Here is a 19953-nt window from a genome sequence, read left to right on the forward strand (position 1 = left end):
GTTAAGTGAACTTACTTTAAAATGGTAAGATTTACTTAAAAAGTATTGATTTTGTTTAAATTGGTTTACTTTAAAAGTGATAAGTCTAGCTTAATGATCTTATTTTAAGACGTTAGTTTTAGTAAAAATGTTTTACTCAAAAAAATAAGATTTATGAACTATCAGAAAAAATGTAATGAAGTGGGAATACATGTCTAGAAAGGTTCTGTCTAAAGAAAGACTTGGTATTTAAGGGTGTCTTTACGACCCACCTTTCTTTCATGGGAACTAGCCTGGTGTATATCCACGGATTACGACGTAATTTCGGTATAAGTTTTATTGAAAATCTTACTTTAAAAAGTGTTATTTGATTGTAAGACTTTCAATGACAAATGATGATTCAAGGATATTCAACCTTGAATCGGATGGACGAAAGCAATTAAATTGGAAGTTTTATCTTCGCGTAAAAAGTTATTTCGTAAGTATAATAATTATCGTCAGTTAACTAATTAACGTTATTTTGGCGTAATGAAGAGTTCGAGAGGAAATCGGATCAAGTAAGCTCACCTGCAAACTGAGAACCTTACGAACCGGCACACTCAGGTGAGGGAGAAAACATTGTGACTCAGTGGTGTCCGAATATGCATCCGGACCTCCAAACTCCCTCACAAGTTTTGAGTTGTCTTGGGTATTAAGAAAGCTTGTTCTTAATCAATTATCTGTTTGTTTGGATTAAGTACAACAATATTTCTTATACCGATTTATGTTATGTTTATATATGCAAATACCATGTTTACTCTTGAATTATAATGCTTGAATGATTATTATGGGAATGATATGTATGTGATAATTGTTAAATTCAAGGTTTAAAAACATGTGATATAAATGAGAAATATTTTCCTTGAGAAAAGTAATTAAAATGATATTCAGGCTCTTCTCGCTTGAGCTAAAATGGGCACCAAGAGAACTGATTGTTTTCTCGCTTAAGCGAGACAGCTATTGCGTAAGCCACAAATGCCTAAAAAATGGACGTACCCTCGCTTGAGCGATAGGGCACCATACAGACATGACTTCTTTTTAAGTCGTCTGAATGACAACTCTCATATATACGAGAGTCTAATGGCATGTTTTCCATCAAGAAATTATAAAGGTAAATAACTATATGAAATTCTTGAAAGTAATAAAAGTAAGGAATTGCTTTGTTAAAGGCAATAGCCCTAGCTTGGGTGTGAAGTGTATTTACACTAGGGAAAGACCATGACTCAGATGATTGAGTCTGGTTCCCAAAATTGACAAACTTATACAAGTACCTTTGTTCTTGCACCTATTTAGGGCAAAGTTTCCGACTGTGATGTCGTGATTAGGGCGACGCCCAAAAAAAGGATTACATGATCCCATGCAGCGAGGTCGTCTGCCCGTAAGAGGCTTGGCCATGTGGCCGTCCAGGGTGATTCAACGATGGTTCGTAGTGGTAGGGATGTTATTCCTCTATTTATGTGTTGACGTCAGATCGGGTCCCACAAGAAGCATTCCCTTGGGAGATGTCTTAGGTTGGGTCTTAGGTTGGGTCGATCATATAAAATAATGATTAAAAGATTTAATCGGCTAACCTCGGTTAGTGTGCATACTCATTATGGATAATGAAGTAGTGGAGAGGAAATTTACGAGAGACGAACAAACCCCGAGATGTTGAGAGGGATGACGATGACGGTGGTTCGTTAACAAAGTCTTGAGGGTGAGTCTAGGTGAGACGAGTCCCTTGTATTCCTGAATGAGGTATTCTGTTGGATCGGACAGTTCTTACAGTGCAAACTAGATGATCTCTAACAATCCCTCTTTGCAATCAGGATCAATGAGAGGGATGCCCAGAAAGTGTTTGATACGACACCGTCCTTAAATGGATAGTTCGTCAGAACATATTGATCATATATCCTTGCGAGGAATAATTTTGGTGCGTTCAAATCGGCTTGTTATAGGACCTGTACTCTTGGTTTTTTCCGAATAGTATATTGGGAGGATATTGGTGAAAGGATGGATGAAACAGGCATAACATTCATACATTGATATTGTGGACTTTGATCTTCATAATATGAGATTATAACATCATTCATCATTGGGCATTTTTATATGTGATGTATATATTGTGTTTATTATGCGTGTCTGTCTGGATGTGATATTCCGTGTAATTTTATGCCGTCAATGAGTAATATTCATTAGATGTTTTACTCCCTTTTCTTTCTGTTTGTCTTCTATTCGCGTTTTGTTCAGATGGGTCATTCTGCTAGGATTCTGAGTTACCGCTTTTCGATGTCCCAGGAGGGGGCATGGAGGATTGAGGGAAACAATTATACCTACACAGACCCTTGTGTTTTTTGATTAGTGTACCTGTGTAGGGTATTTATTTTGTGAGTAGTTTTATTTGGTCGACGATTAGGATTATGTCGTGTACTTCGTACTAACATTTCATGATATTCTAATGAAGTGTGATTCAAAGTTATATTGAGTTATATTTTTATTACCTTTAGGTAATGGTGTTTTTGATTTTCCGCATTGTATGTTACTTAAAGTGATGTTCTGAAAATGAAACGGATATAAGGAAATAAATTTTATATGACATCATTATTAAAAAAAAATACCCATTTTTGAGCAAGATTTTTTGGAGTAATTTTCGGGGCGTTACAAAGTATATGGGACTTGGTTGGATATTCAGATTCAGATTTTGCAAGATGCAAAACTGAGAGGAAAAGTACTAGTGGCACTTGTCATATTTTAGAGAATGCTTTAGTTTCTTGGTCATGTAAGAAACAAGCATGTGTAATCCTAAGCACTACTGAAGCTGAATATATTGCAGCAGATAGTTGTTGTGCCCAAGTGTTGTGGCTCAAGCAACAATTACGAGATTATGGTTTAGATTTGGGTTGCACTCCTCTAAAGTGTGACAATGCTAGTGCAATAAACTTCACAAAGAATCTGGTTATGCTTTCAAGAACCAAACACATTGATATAAGACATCACTTCCTTAGGGACCATGTCCAAAAGAAGGATGTGTCGGTAGAATTTGTTGATACTCATAACCAACTAGCAAATATATTCACTAAACTTTGGCAAAAGAACATTTCTATTAAATTAGACGAGAATTATGCATTCTTGATGAAGCATATTTAACTTAAATGCCTATATATGTTTATATGTATGCTTCATTATATCTATTTCATGTCTACTTGAACTTAAATGTGTTTATTTATGTTTAAAAAAATTTCAATTTTTGGGTTAAAAATCATTTTCATAGCTTAATTTTGCCTAAATATAAGTTTTTATGGGGTCAGTAATCGATTACACTAGAGAATATCCGATTACAGGGTTGAACAACATGTTTCAGTAACCGATTACCCAAAGTGAGTAATCGATTACTCTAAGTTGCTGTTTGAAAATTTTAAAATATTGTAATTTGAGTAACCGATTACTCTGTGCTATTATATATGTATTTTTTCTGCATTTTTAAACTTTTTCAAACTCATCTTCCTCACTCAACTCATGCTCTTTCCTTCTCAACCTTCTCAAACTCTAAAATCCTCGTTTTTATCCATTTTAAGTGATTTTTGTGTCTATTCCTATCACATTTTCACTTTTAAACACTTTTAAACCATCATTTTCGTGTTTAGTGTCCTAAATAAAAAAAAACCCCAAATTTCCAAAACCTCAAAAACCTAAACCTTCAAAACCAAATGAGGAACAAAAGAGACAAGGAACTACTTCTATGGAATCCAACCCTCTGGATTTGGCAAGACTTCTAGCTAATGAGGAACAACGCAAAGTGTTTGAAGAACACTTCCATGGACGCATAATTTTCACTCCAAAATTCGGTAATGTTGACAATTTTGAGTTTGAAGATTTTTTTTCCCTTATCTTTTACGTCAATAAAACCTTTTTGATTTTTGTTGTGAGACAAATGACATTTACCCAGAACTTGTGTGAGTATTTTACTGTAACTTGAACTTTCGGAAAAATCGTCTTACTAGCTATTACAAAGGAAAATACATTTTTTTGGATCTTAAAACTTTTAGTTCATTGTTGTGTAACATACCCTCTCAAGGTAACATAACGAGTTTCGGCCTTGTGTGTGAATGAGATAATTATGATCAAAATGATTTTTATCATTCTTTATGTAGACTTTCAAAAAGGGAAATAGAAATGCGTAAACAACAAGGCTTTGGCGAGACCGTAAAAAACTGAGACATTCTATCTGCTGGATATCTCAAGCTTGAGGACCGTTTGCTTCATTATTTTTTGAGCTATGTCATCTTACCAAAATTTTCAAATCATTCTCAAATAAGTGACATAGAACTCCAATTGATGTATGCTTTAAAGTTTAACATGAAGATCAATTGGGCTCTAATGATAATGAGACAAATGGGGACTGTTAGAGGTACTCAAAGTCCTTTGCCATATGCAATCTTCATAACCAACATTCTTCAGCATTTCGGTGTTTCTACAAATGGTGAAACAAATGTGCCTCTGAATCTTCGAGAAAGTCAAATTGATGTGGAAGTGGTCCACAAAATGGGTTTCACCCAAGACCCTCGAACCCACACCTACAAACATAGAACCGACAAGCCAACTGCTGCTGAACCATCTGAACCTGAAGCTCATAACCCTCCTGAACCTCAACCGTCTGAGTTTTATGCTCAATCGTCCTCATCTACTGCCATGCCTACGAACCAAATGATTATGGATGAATTGTTTTCTCTCCGAGGCTACATCACTAATCGAATGGATGATCTCGACTCTCAGAATCAACAAATCCAATATGAACTTCATTGTCTCTCCTATAGGATGGATAGCATGAATATTGATGAAGACAATTCGGAGCCTGAGTCTTAGAACATTTATTATTAGGATTTTTTTGGTTGTATTTTTTTTTAACTTCGGACAAATTTTTAATTATGCTTATTTGTTGTTTTTAACTTATTACGGCATATTCCTGGACAAGTTACTTTATGATGTTTTGTGTTTTATTGTTCCAATTCCTGGATTCATGTTTGAAACATCTTTTTTATGCATTGCAATACTTGCTTGTTTATATCTAGATCCATACATGAGTATATGATATCATATTGATAAATCTTGATTATATTAGTGTATGTATGCTATATATATTGTGTTAGAATCTTTTTCCTTTTCTACTTTTTGATGAAGTCAAAAGGGGGAGAAAATTTGGGGGAAGTGTATTTTCTGTAAAATTATTTCAGGCACATTACTCCAAAAGAAAGGGGGAGCATACAAGATAGGGGGAGCATACTCAAGTCAAACTTCAACATATCTCAAAGTATGTTGTTCTCAAGAAAGCTACACTATCAAAAGATCATGGTTTGTCATCATCAAAAAGGGGGAGATTGTGAAGAAGATCTTTGCTCCTGACCTTGACAAAATTTTGATGAAGACATTAACATCACCAAAAAGAAGAAAATGAAGATTACTTATGAAGACCAAGAAGATTAAAGCTTCAAGAAAATCAGTCTAAGTCTAAATAGGTATTTCTATCATATACTCTTTAATATACTAAAGTAGTAATGCTCAAAATATTTTAAAAGTAATTGAAACACTTTAAGTTTTAAATAAAAACATTTTTCAAAATACTGTGTAACAGGTTACTGAAATTTGAGTAACAAGTTACATGAGTGAGAATCAGTTGTCCAACAATATTTGAATTGGAGTAACCGATTACTCTAAGTGAATTTTAATTCACTGTTGGACATAACATTTGAGTAATCGATTACTCAATGCTGTAATCGATTACTGAGAGTTGTTACATCAGTTTTTCAGATTTGAAAATCAAGAGTTTTCATCCCAAACGAAATGCCTTCATTCCAAACAATTTCTACTCTTTCATAAATGCACAATGACTGACCAGAAAGCCTATTTAAAAACATTAGAACTTACAATGAAAACAACCTTTTGAACAACTCTTTCATAACTCTTTAATTTTTTTCTCACAACTTTCTTACACTTTTCTGAAATAATTTTCTGCACTTCTAAGCAACTTGCACTCAAACTTTCAAAGTCATTTTTAGAGTTGCTTGAAGTAAAGTGTTCCAAAGTTTTATAAACTTAAAGAGCATTATTACTAAGTATACAAAAGAGTTGATTGGATTGCAAGTGTTATAATATTTCGTATCTAAAACTATCATTCAAATTCTTCATTCATTGTAATAACTTTCTTTCACGGGGTGTGAATAGAAATGGGATAGAGTTACTTGGAAATGTGTTTTCAAGGGTATAAGTATTAATGAGTGTGTAAAGTACGTAGAGATCTCGGAGTGAGATATTGTAATTACAACTCATAATATTTAGTGGAAAATTTCTTGTGCTGCAAGAGTACTAGACGTAGCCTTCGGTGAACAGGAAGGTGAACCAGTATAAAATCTTTGTGTACTCTATTCTCCCTTACCTCTTTGATTTATTTTTGTTTATTTTCTGCAATATTATCCGTTGCACTTTAATTCTTCATTTTGCAGAAAAAATGGTAATAATTTCTAGTCAACTAATTTACCCCCCTCTTAGTTACAATCTCAGTCTTATAAACGTCACTTATTTGTCTTTCCCCATTTTCTAATCTCACTTTCTATTCTTTATCACCATCAACCTCTTCTATAAAATTGACCATTCATTTACCTATTTAATTTCCCTATGTTGCCTTCCTTTCGTGGTTCAAGTTTTTTCATTGTTTTCCACTTGTATAGTAAATATGTGAGTGCGAGAATTTATAAATAATACATATATCATGTTTTGATTGGTTAGAGGAGATAAACTATCTTTTGCTATGAGGAAATATTTTATTGTTTTTATTTAAATAAATCATATAACCAGCCTAATCAATTCTTCCTTCAAACCATATGTTTTGTTTGGTGGTGCTTCCTCTTCTATTAAAGATGAGTCATTCGCGTAGATAGTTAGGATTAGTTTTACTTTAAATGGTAGTTTGAGTTTCAAACAACTACTAATTTTTCCATTGTATAAATTTTCTACACTCTGTGTTTGTGTAGAGTTAATTTCAATAATAAAAGTTTAATGTATTTTCTTCTCTTTTTGCTCTTACAATTCCCTTCTTTTCTTTCTTACTAAATTCTCAAAAAACTAAGTTGGTATAAGAGCAATATTTATACATGACTTCTGTAATTCTTCTTCGGCATCTATCCTTCATTCAAGAAATTATGCTTATGCTTTCATGATGAAGAGAGCCAGTGACCAGGCTACACATCTTGATCTGCTTGAGAAATTGAGGTATTGCTGTTGCTGAAAATTATTTTGTTAATCTCCTTGAATCAGCAAAAAAATCATCTATGTTATGGTGCCCTTTTCAACTGTTACCACAAAGAATTGATGGCTGAAAAAAGTTGAAGGTGTGATGTAAAAGATGAAGGATCTTGGCCTTCCTAGTTTCATGTCCCATATTTTGAAGAATTCTTATATTTCTTGAAATTTCTTTAAGACCCTAATGACATATTTGGAACTATCACTTTCTTTCTCTTCCTCTCCTTCCTTGATATTTCTTGTTTTCATCTCCAAGATTCCACTCAATATCTGATGACTCCATGGGTATATGTTATTTTGTTTTTGAGTATTCGGAGTCTTCATCAAAATTTCTCTAATCTTAACATAATGGAGGATGTGACAAAGGTAGATACAACATCAAGTTCTGATATCCATCTCTCTTTTACTGGTGATTCATTCTTTTATTGGTAGTTTTTTCAAACTCCAAATCCAACTTATCACATTTGCATTGCTACCTTCTACCCAAGTTGAGAGTTAATAGTGTTCACTCTCTAGTTTGATGGAATGTTAAAGATGACTCCTTCTTATATAGTTTTCGGTTATGCTAGTTAGAATTAGTTTTACTTTAAATGGTAGTTTGAGTTTCAAACAACTACTAATTTTTCCATTATATTGTTCTCTACACTTTGTCTATGTGTATAGTTAATTCCAATAATAAAAGTTAAATATATTTTATTCTCTTTTTGCTCTTACAATTCTTTTCTCTTTCTTGCTAAATTGTCAAAAAAAACAAAGATCTTCTTCACCTTCAATCTGAAAAATGTTTTTTTATTGGATTGTTTTACCAACAAATCAATATCAGAATGGGAAGAAAATGCATTTGCTGGTTTTTGAGATACATTATATTGTGCAGACAACTATGTGAATGCTTCAAAATACATTACCATATGTGCATGTCTAAATATCTAAATACATTAGAATCTGTTCCAATGTGTACTATCTCAGTTATCTGGATATCTAACTTCAAATTAATTTTATCTGGGTCTAGGAATTAATCACAAACTGACAACTTCAATTATTTTGGACACCTCTAATATACTATTCTTCATTTCAAATAAATCTGTATGAAAACATAAAAAGAAAGTAATTTTTTTGGATAAATAGAAAACTAGAATGTGGTAGCAAGAGATGAGTAAGGATCATCAATGTGGAATTCTTCAAGTTGCCAACTTATTTCATGATAAACCTGAGTTAGATATTATATTTTATAATGACAATAATAAAGAAGATAGAAAAGGTTTTACGCAAATTAAAGAAGAAAATAGTTCATACGGCATTTTGAGATTTTTTTGTAAAAAGACAAAATAATACTTACTTTGTAAAGTAATATCTCTTGGTAATATTTTTGTGTGACTCGTCATTATAGAAAAATATATAAATATTAACTTAATTTAATTTGTTATGTTCCTTTGGGCATTATTTAAGTAAGTAATAGAAGTAGACGTCTATAGGAAAAATGATATTTTTATATATTGAGAAATGTTGGGCAGATTTCAACACCAAGTTACTTCATTTGTACAGTTAAAGATTGCCTATAAGACGCTTATTAATATAACCATGTCTTTATATATATATTTATTGTGAATGCACCATTCCTATATTTTGTTAATATATTTAATGATAAATAATATATTGATTGTATGAACAACTTTACGCTGTTATAGATATTAAATTCATGTTTAAAAGTATATTGCAATTCTCATATATTGAATACATCATTCAACATTTATATGTTATCATTATTAATTTTTTGAGTTTGTTTGTGAGCTGGTTTTTAGAGGGGAATGAAGGGGAAGAAAAAGCTTAAGAGTTCTCTTATAAGTGTATTTCTTGACTTTTAAGTCTTTCATTTCCCTCAGTTGCCCTCTATTCACCAGCTCCTAAATGTTGGGGTTTTGTTAACAGAAAGAAAAGAAGAGAATAATGAAAGTAGTGAAGAAGAGAGAATTGGAATAAGGGAGATGTATGAGTGAAATGTATATTCATCATTTATGCATAGATTCAACGTATGCCATTTATAGTAAGCAAAGCATAACTAACTTTTGAATCTATCAACTACTTTCTATACTTGGAATGTCTTAACTAACTCTATTTTAGTCACATTTTATCCTACACTAGCTTGAGTTACAACTTTATTTCAACATTCCCTTCTAATTCAAGCCTTGGGTAGGATGCAATCCATGTGCCGAAACCACTCCAATTCGTCTTCTTAACTCAGCAAATCTATCAACTTTGAGTGCCTTAGTAAACCCATCAACAAGTTGTTCCTTTGTCCTGCAATATGCACTTCTATTCTTTTTTTGTTCACCGGGTCTCTTAGGAAGTGAAACCTCACCTCTATATGTTTACTTCTGCCATGGCTAACTAGATTTCTAGATAGATTTATGGCAGACACATTGCCCATCTTCAATTGTAGAGGTTTATGCACATCAATCTTTACTTATTCTAGTAACTCTTCTAACCATACAGCTTGGCAAGCACATTAACAGTCAGAGATATATTCAGCTTCACAACTTGACATAGCAATAACCTCTTGCTTCTTTGAACACCATGAGATGGATGCATTACTGATCAAGAACAAATAGCCTGAAGTGTTCTTCCTTTCAACTGGATCTCCTCCATAATCTGAATCAGGATAGGCAATTAGTTTCAATGCAGAACTGTATATGTCCTTTGGAAATAGAATTCCATAGTTAATTGTCCCGTTGATGTACCTTAAGATCCTCTTAGCAGCTATCATATGAGATCTTTTGGACTTGCACATAAACCCGCTCACTACTCCAACACTGAATGCTAGATCAGCTATACTATTGCATAGAAATCTTAGGGAACCAACTATTTGCTTGAACTAAGTTTCATTCATAGGCTCTCCTTCTTCATCTCTGCTCAATTTCGAGTTTGTTTCAGCAGAAGTTGATGTTGCATTACAGGCTTTCATGTTGAACTTTTCTAGCATTTTGATTGCATATTTCTTTTGATGCATTAGAATCCCTGCAGTTGTGTATGCAAATTCCATCTCAAGGAAATAACTCAGCTTGCCTAAATCAGTCATATCAAATTCTGTCTGTATAATTTTTTTAAACTCTTTGATGGATTCTGAATTTGATCAAGTGATCAATAGGTCATCCACATATAAGCAAATGATTAACAAGTCCCCAAGCTTCCCTTCTTTGACATAGACACCATGTTCAACAGTGCACTTCTTAAAATTGAGTTTGTGCATGAAGGAAGCAATCCTTATGTTCCATGCCCTTGGCGTTTGCTTTAAGCCATACAAGACTTTGTTCAATTTATAGACCAATTGTTCCTTGCCTCTTTTGATGAAACCAGGTGGTTGTTACACATAAACTTCTTCCAATAGTGGTCCATGTAAGAAATCAGACTTCACATCAAGCTAAAACAGAGACCAGTTTCTGGCACAGGCAATTGCAATCACCATTCTAATGGTTTCAATCCTAGCCATAGGAGCGAAGACTTCTGAGTAATCTAACCCTTGTTTCTGCAATAATCTTTTGGAAACCAATCTTGCTTTGTACTTTGATATTGAGCCATCAGGATTGATCTTCTGCTTAAAGATCCATTTCACCCTTATGTGATGCTTGCCCTTTGGTAGTTGAACTAGGTTCCAAGTCTCATTCTTTTCAATTGCTTTAATTTCTTCCTTCGTTGCCTGCTTTCAAACTTCCTGTTTTAGTGCCTCTGAGTCATCTAATTGAACTACTTCAGCCATTAATACTAGGTGAATCAAGTCACCCTCTTCCGTGATTTGATCATCTGAATTTACCTCATAGTCACTGAATCTGATAGGTCTTGACCCATGCCTCTGAGTTCTTTGATATGGAGCCACCATGGTTGATGCAGGTTCAACTTCTTCTAGATCACATGTTAGCTGATTCTCAGAGCTGGTTTCTTCATCAATGCCCCTAGGAATCACCTTCTTTAGACTAGTGTCCCACCTTTCATGTTGTAGAACAAGAACATCTCTGTTGATTGTGATTTTTCTTTGATTGGGTCATACAACCTATAAGCATCTGTGGGGTGATATCCAACAAACACTATTGCCTCACTTTTATCTTGAAGCTTTGTTCTCTTTTGATCTGAGACATGCCTGAAAGCTAATGAGCCAAATACTCTGAGATGACTAACTGATGGTTTTCTTCCAGACCAGATCTCAATTGGAACTTTTCCTTCAATCTTCTTAGTAGGACTTCTATTCAGAATGTAGACTGAGGTTGAGACAGCTTCAACCCAAAGTTTTTGAGGTAAATCCTTTTCTTTGATCAAGCTCCTTGCCATGTTCATGATGGTCCTATTTCTCCTTTCTGCTAGACCGTTATGTTGTGGTGTGTATGGTGAGGTCACTTCATGCCTGATCCATTGCTTCATGCAGAATGATTCAAACTCATTTGATGTGTATTCACATTCTCCATCTGTTCTAAGTACTTTTAGTTGTCTACCACTTTCCTTTTCAGCAACTGCTTTGATGTTTAGGAAAGCTTCAAATGCATTTCCTTTGGTTTTCAACACATCAATCCAAGTCATCCTGTTGAATTCATCAACAAAGGTTATATAATATCTGTTGCCAACCAATGATTGTGACTCAAAGGGGCCACAAATACCTGAGTAGACAACATCCAGTGTTCCTCTTAATCTCATACACACATTTGCTTTGAACGAATTTCTGGTTTGTTTTCCAACCAAGCATACTTCACACATGTTTTCAGGTAGTGAGGTGATTGGTAATCCAATCATCAATTGTTTGGTCCCTAAGTGATGTAGACTCCTGAAGTTCAAATGTACATACCTTGAGTGCCATAACCAGCTTTCATTAGAGGTTTTCATAGTGGCTAGACACTGCATTTCGGCTGCTTTGATGTCAACTTGGAAGGTTCTGTTTTTTGTCAATTTGCTTCTAATGATCAGGTTCTTTTCTGCATCAAACAATTCAAGTTTGTCATTCTTCATTAGAACACTAAAACCTTTCTCCACTAGTGGACCTATGGTGAGTAAGTTGCATTTCATGTTAGGCACATAAATAACATATGTGATCATTACCTTGGAGTCATTTTGTCTCATGATGATTACATTTCCTATTCCTTCCACCTCTAATTAGCTGTCATCAGCAAACTTCACCTTGCTCTTCTTTGATGAATCAAAATTAGTCAACCACTCCTTGTGCTTTGTCATATGATTTGAGCATCCTGAATCCAAGTACTAAGATTCAGTTTGTGAGTCTCCACCACTTGTTGTTACCATAAGATTCAGAGGTTATTGATCTGAGTCTTCTTGTGCTGCATAGACTTCTTCATGACCCTTTTGTCTTGCCTTTTCTTCAATTGTTGCAACAATGAAGTCAAACTTTTGAGGCAAATGTCTCATGATCTTGTCAATTATCATGGAATCTTGTTCTCCAAACCCTTTCATCTGGTTGGTGATTGTTAACATCTTGGTGAAGTATTCACCTGTCCTATCTCATTCTTCCATGTACAACAACTCATATAGTCTTCTTAGGGTCTGAAGTTTTACCTTTTTAATCTTCTCTTCCCATGCATGACTTCGAATCAGAGTGTCCCAAGCTTCATTGGCAGTGGTTGCATTCTGAATCTTCTCAAAGTGCACATCATCCACACATTGGTGAATTAAGAACGACGCTTTGTTGTCCTTCTTCTTGGCATCTTTGAAAGTTGCTCTCTGCAATTCAGTGGCATTAGTGTGTAATGGAAGAAATCCATCTTCTACCACTCCACTTACTTCTTGAAAGCAGAAGAGCACCTTCATTTGTGTTCTTCATCTATCCCAATTTTTATCAATGAGAATTGAGAGCCGCATTGATGGAAGATTGTTGCCATTGTCCACCATTTTGAATTTTGCAGATAGATTGTTCCTTTAATCAGTGAATTTGTCCTTCAACTTCAACTTTATGGACTCCACCGAATTGCTTCAATCACTAACTCCTTCTATTTGCACCAAGAATCATTCACCCTTAGTGAATCTTGATCTTCTTCAACGTGTCCCTTTTTCGTGTAGCTCTTGATACCAGAATTTGTTGGGGTTTTGTTAACAGAAAGGAAAGAAGAGAATAGTGAAGGCAGTGAAAAAGAGAGAATTGGAATAAGAGAGATGTATGAGTGGAATGAATATTCATCATTTATGCTTAGATTCAATGTATGCCATTTATAGTAAGCAAAACATAACTAACTTTTAAATCTATCAACTACTTTCTATACTTGGAAAGTCTTAACTAACTCTATTTTAGTTATATTTTATCCTACACTAACTTGAATTACAACTTTATTTCAACACTAAACATATCCTTAAGACTCTTAGATATATGTAACACATGTTTGATGTGAAAATTTTACAATGCCATAAATATTAAACTCAAATTTTTGGAAAGATCGGAAGTATAACATTACCTAGATAGTGGCCACAAAAGGATAAACAAAACATGTTATGTTGGAATTGTCCGTTGAAAAAGTATACCATGATGTAGAACATAGTCAATTTTATTAAGGAATGTGCTGAGGTCTTGTATTTAATATATATATACTAGTAGTATAAATTTTTTTACACTATCAATAAATTATTCACTATTAATTTGTTAATTATTATTGACTCTCAAACAAAAGTAATACAAATCAATGGTGAATGATGTGCTAACAGTGTAAAAAAACTTTACATTGTCATTGCATAAATTTTAAACTCATTTAATATTTGGGGAACATATATCTTCCACCTCTAAAAATTGAAACAAAAAAAGAAGAGAAAAAGGTAGTGAGGAAAGTGAAGCTATTATTTTTACATTTATACTTAAAGATCAAAATACCAACTCATTATATCTTAAGAATAAAAGTAGCACATTATATTATTTTATTTATCCAAATTATAATATTTTATCTTATCCTTTTGTTTTCATACTGTGAACTACAACTTTTTTCTTTCTGTTGGCTGCAACTTTTTATAGACTCTAACCTTTTATTGTCTTGAGATTATCGAAGACGACTCTCTTAGGTCTTCACACAGCAAATTGAACTATTTTCTTCCTACACTATTAAATATTAGTGGAGAACCCAATTATTCTTTACGATAAACAATGTTGTTTCAGTTGATTATATTTATAATACAATGATATTATTTCTTTTAAGAAAGTCTTTTTCATGCATAAATTAATGTGGAAACTTTGCTTTAAAATAACTAAATATATCCTACTTAAATTAACCATTTCTCGGTGTATGCAACCGGTTGATATTTGAAAGTTAATTCATCACAAATGTAAGAAAATGACTTCAAAAGAATATCAAGAGACACATAGTAATAAATTGATAATAATAATTAAAGAAAAATATCAAAGGACAACCATAACATCTTTTACAGCCCGGTGGTGTGGAGTTAGGGATGGCAAAAAAACTCGTATCCGCATGTAACATCCGTATGGGTATGGATCACAACAGGCACTCACGCGTATTATAAACGAGTTTTTAAAAATACTCATAGTACATACGGGCGGGTTACGGATATTATGGTATCCGTGCTCGCGGATACCCGTTACTTATATGATTAATATATTATATTTAATTAAAATAAAAAGTAACATTCATTACACTATGTACATTTTTTCCTTTTACTTTGTTTACATATTTTATTGAGTTTGATGGTAAAACACCCTACAAATATTATTACATGGGTAGAAACACGCATGTTTTACAAAGAAAATATATACTTTTTGTTAAGGAAATGATAACAAAAATCACACAAATAGAAAACACCAATAAATTTAGCATTTCTGCTAAAAATTCAATCAAAAATTACAAAAATAATTAAGTTTCATCTCGTTTGAAACATAATAGAAGTAAAAAAATAAAAATTTATTTATAATATAGAAAACCTGTTGATACCCGTTCTATCCGCAGGTAACCAGAAATACCCACAGGTAACCAAAAATACTCGCACACGTGTACCCATATGGGTACGGGCAGGTATGGATAATGCTCTCCTATTTTGAAGTGGGTAGGAGATAACTACTACTCGTGTCCACGCGTACCAATTGTAATCCCTAGGTGGAGTGTATATATATACATGATATAATATTTCCTCAATGCTTAAATCATTTTTTGGTTAATTATTTTTTTGGTTAAACAATGCTTAAATCATTTAAATCCATTCTTCCATTTATTCTATCATTTCTTATTTGTTCAAAAATTAGTAATTCCTATTTCATCATAAAGGCACTAGGGAAATACTTTACTTCCCTGACGTACATAAATTTTACATTATATATTTATTACTCTGTAATATCCTATATATTGATAGATATAGGGATTTGTTAACTTCCATCAACCCTTTTTGTAGTTGCCTAGATGGAGTGTTTTAGCATTGTTCATCAAGATTTACGGACAAAACTATCCGATCTTTCTTTTCTCAAAACAATTCAATTTTAAGGATATTTGAGTCTACTTAATATTAAAATCTTACAATTTCTTTCTATCTCTCCCACATCCATTCAAAAAATAAGGCCTTATAAATAGTATACTGTTTGAATGAAACAAAATTATTGTTAGATTTTATCATAGAAAAATAAGGCATTATAATTGTTGCATCAATAAACCAGAATCACAATTTATCGTTACGTATTATTCTTTGTTCTCTTTTGCTCTTTTAATAGTATTATGAAGCATAAAACTCACAGGGATGGTTGAAAAGGATCGATGTGTAAATAAAAATTACTAAATCTGATGGGACACCAAATTATTTCCCCTTATAAAAATTGACTATTTTTTTGTATTTTGTGTCACTTGCAAATTTAAGTCATACTTTAATAATTGGTACTACTACATTATCAATAGTTTCCCGTAAGATAACCTTTTCTTTAGGAGATACAAATATATTCCCAATGGCTCTATAAAATTATCACAATTAGATTTGGGAAAAGGCTTACAAAACCACTAACAAATGATTAAAAAAGTGTGTTACATATGTATCATCAATATAAAGATTTATATATATTCATTTTATCATTCATAATTTATTTGTATTATAAGTGTATAAAACTGAGAGTATACATTTTTTATTTTCTAAAAAGTCCAAAAACTTGAAATGAAATTTTTAATAGTAATTTTGTCGTGGAAATTACCGCTTGGGAGTCGCAACCCACGCACACAAATACTATATAAAATGAGGACTATGGTGGTCGTTTTCTTAACAAAAGAAAATGATGTTTCATTTGGTTTTCTTGTAACTGTAATGTTTAATTTCTTTCCTCATTTTATCCCCTCAAGTCCTCAACTACGTATAACACGCCAAACCAACGACATTTATGTCTCATCCACATAACCTTTCAAAGGAAATTATCATATATGATTGATTAATCATATTCTTATTCTATCTATTTTATTATTACATTTTTATTTAGCGAAAATTATCCCACAGAAGAAATTTATTTATTATTAGTCTAGTATAAATGAAGGTATTTATACATTAATAGTGTGCCTCAACCAATGACTAAATAGTAAATACTAATCACTCCCGGAAATATAAATATAACCGCATTGAGTTTAAAAACTCATATGCACATTAATTCTAACATTGTACTTGAGAAATTAGCTATGTTATGCATTAAAATAAAATGATTTGATCAATCATCATAAATTAAGTTTAAAAAAATCAACAATGTGTTAAACTAATGATATAAGTCATTAAATTCCTAAGGGGTTACAATTATAATTTTAAAATTTTATTTTTTATTCATAAGGTGAAAAATAAATATCAGCTATCTCAAAATCTGTCATCATTTTCTGTACCAAATCAATCAATTTTTAATAAGTAATATAAAAATATAACTTTTTTTGTTTTTAAAATTTTTCTTTTATTCATGTATCGACTTAATTAGTAGGGAGAAGAAATAGAGACAAACTATGAGACATGTAATCTCTACTAAAGGATACCATTCAAAAATAATCCAAAAAAAAAATGAATATAAACATGACAATATCATTTTTCTCTTCTATAAAACCACTGTTTTCATTCATTCCCCACCATTGTTTCTTTCTATCTAAACTTGTTCATACATTTCTCTCTATAACCCCACACGCACCTACTTCACTAAAGTGCCCTTCTTGCCACTGTGATCATAACAATGATGCGGTCAAAGTCATGCAGGGTTGATCTTCTTCACGAACCATACTTCAACACACCAACAAAACTCTCTCTCTTAAACTCACGGCCAATATTCATGCCGCCTGAGGAGGCTTCGCCGCCGCAGACGGAGGTTTCCGTTCCTTTCATGTGGGAGGAAGCACCTGGGAAACCTAGACGCTGCCACACCCAATCAGAGCCCAACAACAACAGTGCTAGAACCTTGGAACTGCCACCGAGGTTGTCGTTTTTGGAGGGTAAGGTGTCCTCCAACATGGAGGTTCCTTCCCCTACAACTGTGTTGGGTGGGCCTTACGTAGGTCGGACCATGTCTTACTCGTCCTCATGTAGGACTCACAGGGATTACTGGAATTCCAACTTTGGGTCCACCAGGTGGAGTGGTTCAAGGAAGATGAATAAAGAGACTGAGGGTAGTTTGGACTTTTCATGCCCTATAACACTTGGTAGCCCTCAGCCAAATAAAGGGAAGTTCTCTAGGGTTCATACTAGAGGAAGCTTGTTTAGTCTCTCTCTGCCTAAGGCAAGGTCACATTTTTGGGTAAGTCTTCTACTGCTATCTCAATTTCTTAATCCACTCTTCAATCATGATATTTTCTCGGTTGAGGATCCTCTCGATACCGATACTGAGAAGAAAGGGTATCAAAAAACAAAACAAAAATATGCTATTGTTACCCTTTAGATATAGAAAAAAGATATATGCACATATATACTATCTTACTGTATTGGTGGTACGTGCTATTTTTAATAATATTACTGACACTAGCAACTCCCTGAGTATTTTATTCATGGGGGCACATTATATTTCTATCCAGTTATATGTTGCAATTTTGGTCGGATCAAATTTAGCTGCTGTGAAATTCTTATGTGTGCCTATATAATTTCTCAAATGGATGATCAGAATTGAATATTAATATAATAGGAGCTGTTATTAATCAACGGCCAGCCTTTCTCTTAATATTATATATTATGCACCATATATATACTACAGGGAATACAGAAAATCTGAAAAAACGATTATTTAAAGAACTAATATAATATAATTATGTCCATGTAGTAGGTTGTTCCATCCTATGCAAGTCATGGATACAATAATCATGAGAAAATAAAAAATTTATTGGAAATTATTAAATGGATTTGTGCCAAGCTGTCCCCAATGTCTTTTTACATGACCTATTTTTGTTATAGGATCTCGAAGAATCATGCATAATGCATTACATATACGGTTAAATAAGTAAAAGGTAACGTTTGACTGCAAAATAATATCTTAATAGTAGTCATATTATTGTGGTTAAGTGGCTACAACTAAACCACCAAATTTACATAACCTTATGACTTTATATACTCCTTTTCAATTTCTTCATAAAAAAAACTACACTTGCGTGAGAAATAATGAAATTGAAAGTTAAAACAGTGTAACAGCAGAAACATTTGGGCACCGAAAAGCTAGATAGACTTTCAACTTAATGGCCACAATAAAAGCATTCATTTTCCATTGGTGACTTTTTTAGTTTTCTTTTCGTGTTCAAAATAATTTATTAATTTAGTTAGGTCTTGATATATTCTCATGAAGTTAATCTTATAACTACAGGGAAGCATTTATGAAAGCTTTAAGCATGTGGTCCCATGGAAGAACGGGCAAGAAAAGCATAGAAAATGGGGTTCCAAATTTGATAACGTTTGATATTTTATTTACTCATTATACGTCATAGACTTTATAACCATGGATGAGGAATGAAGGACCACACAAGTGCATTGATCCCTAGCCATTTATTTCTCTTTAATATGATGAGATTATAGTCATCATGTCAAACAGGTTTATTTTTCATGTATTGTAAAATACTTATACTATCATATACATATTATCAAATGAACTTGGTTATTAAAATAATTGTTTACAAATTTAATTTATTTAAGTTTTGTCAAATAGTTGGTTAAGTTAGTGAGAATGAGTTCTTTTACACTAACAATTTTTTAATTAAATTCATCGTATAAAATTGAACATTTTAACAAAAAATAAGTAAATAAATTCTGTAAGTTGATTTTATTATTTACCAATACCAATGAATGTATATTTATGAAATTCCATTGTTATCCAACCAGGTATCGATATTTTGATGAATTGTTGTTTGACTTGTTTCATTCTAGGCTATTTTTACTTCCATGTCTTTTTTATATTAAGTTGTTGACTTAAAACATCTTAAAGTGATAATTAATTGAAATTCCGGTCATCAAATTATATTTTTCTACAATATATTCCTTTAAATATAATCACAAGGAAAAAAAACTCTGCGGACTTCAGCTGTTCATTTTCTCTATTTGATATATTTCTTTAAATACAAATGAATAATGAATGATGCATGTATTTGTCGCGCCCCGATTTTCGGCTGCACGACTTTGTTTAGAGTCGCCACTACATTTTATAGTTAAAAATGTAGAAAAATCTTTTAAGCCCAATTACCTTGGGCTTTTGGATTTTTGATATCCAGGTTC

General features: G+C 32.8%; 1 protein-coding gene and 1 long non-coding RNA gene across 3 annotated transcripts; one reads left to right on the forward strand and one right to left on the reverse strand.

Moving 5' to 3' along the window:
- Window positions 1-17321: 17321 nt before the first annotated feature.
- Window positions 17322-19322, forward strand: LOC109337272. Of its 2 annotated transcripts, none has more exons than XM_019574212.1 (2): window positions 17322-18001; window positions 18877-19153. In XM_019574212.1, the coding sequence occupies exons 1-2, from the start codon at window positions 17444-17446 to the stop codon at window positions 18877-18879; spliced, it is 561 nt and encodes a 186-aa protein (XP_019429757.1). In that variant the 5' UTR covers window positions 17322-17443; the 3' UTR covers window positions 18880-19153. The 2 variants fall into 2 exon arrangements, with proteins under 2 accessions (XP_019429757.1, XP_019429756.1); XM_019574211.1 differs by having other exon boundaries at window positions 17323-18001; window positions 19052-19322.
- Window positions 19051-19511, reverse strand: LOC109337273. The gene is made up of 2 exons (XR_002106426.1): window positions 19472-19511; window positions 19051-19155 (listed from the first exon to the last, which is right to left on the reverse strand). It is a non-coding gene; the product is annotated as an uncharacterized LOC109337273 (long non-coding RNA).
- Between the last annotated feature and the right edge of the window lie 442 nt (window positions 19512-19953).

Source organism: Lupinus angustifolius, unplaced genomic scaffold (genome assembly GCF_001865875.1).
Source record: "Lupinus angustifolius cultivar Tanjil unplaced genomic scaffold, LupAngTanjil_v1.0 Scaffold_3_246, whole genome shotgun sequence".
Classification (NCBI taxonomy): Eukaryota; Viridiplantae; Streptophyta; class Magnoliopsida; order Fabales; family Fabaceae; genus Lupinus; species Lupinus angustifolius.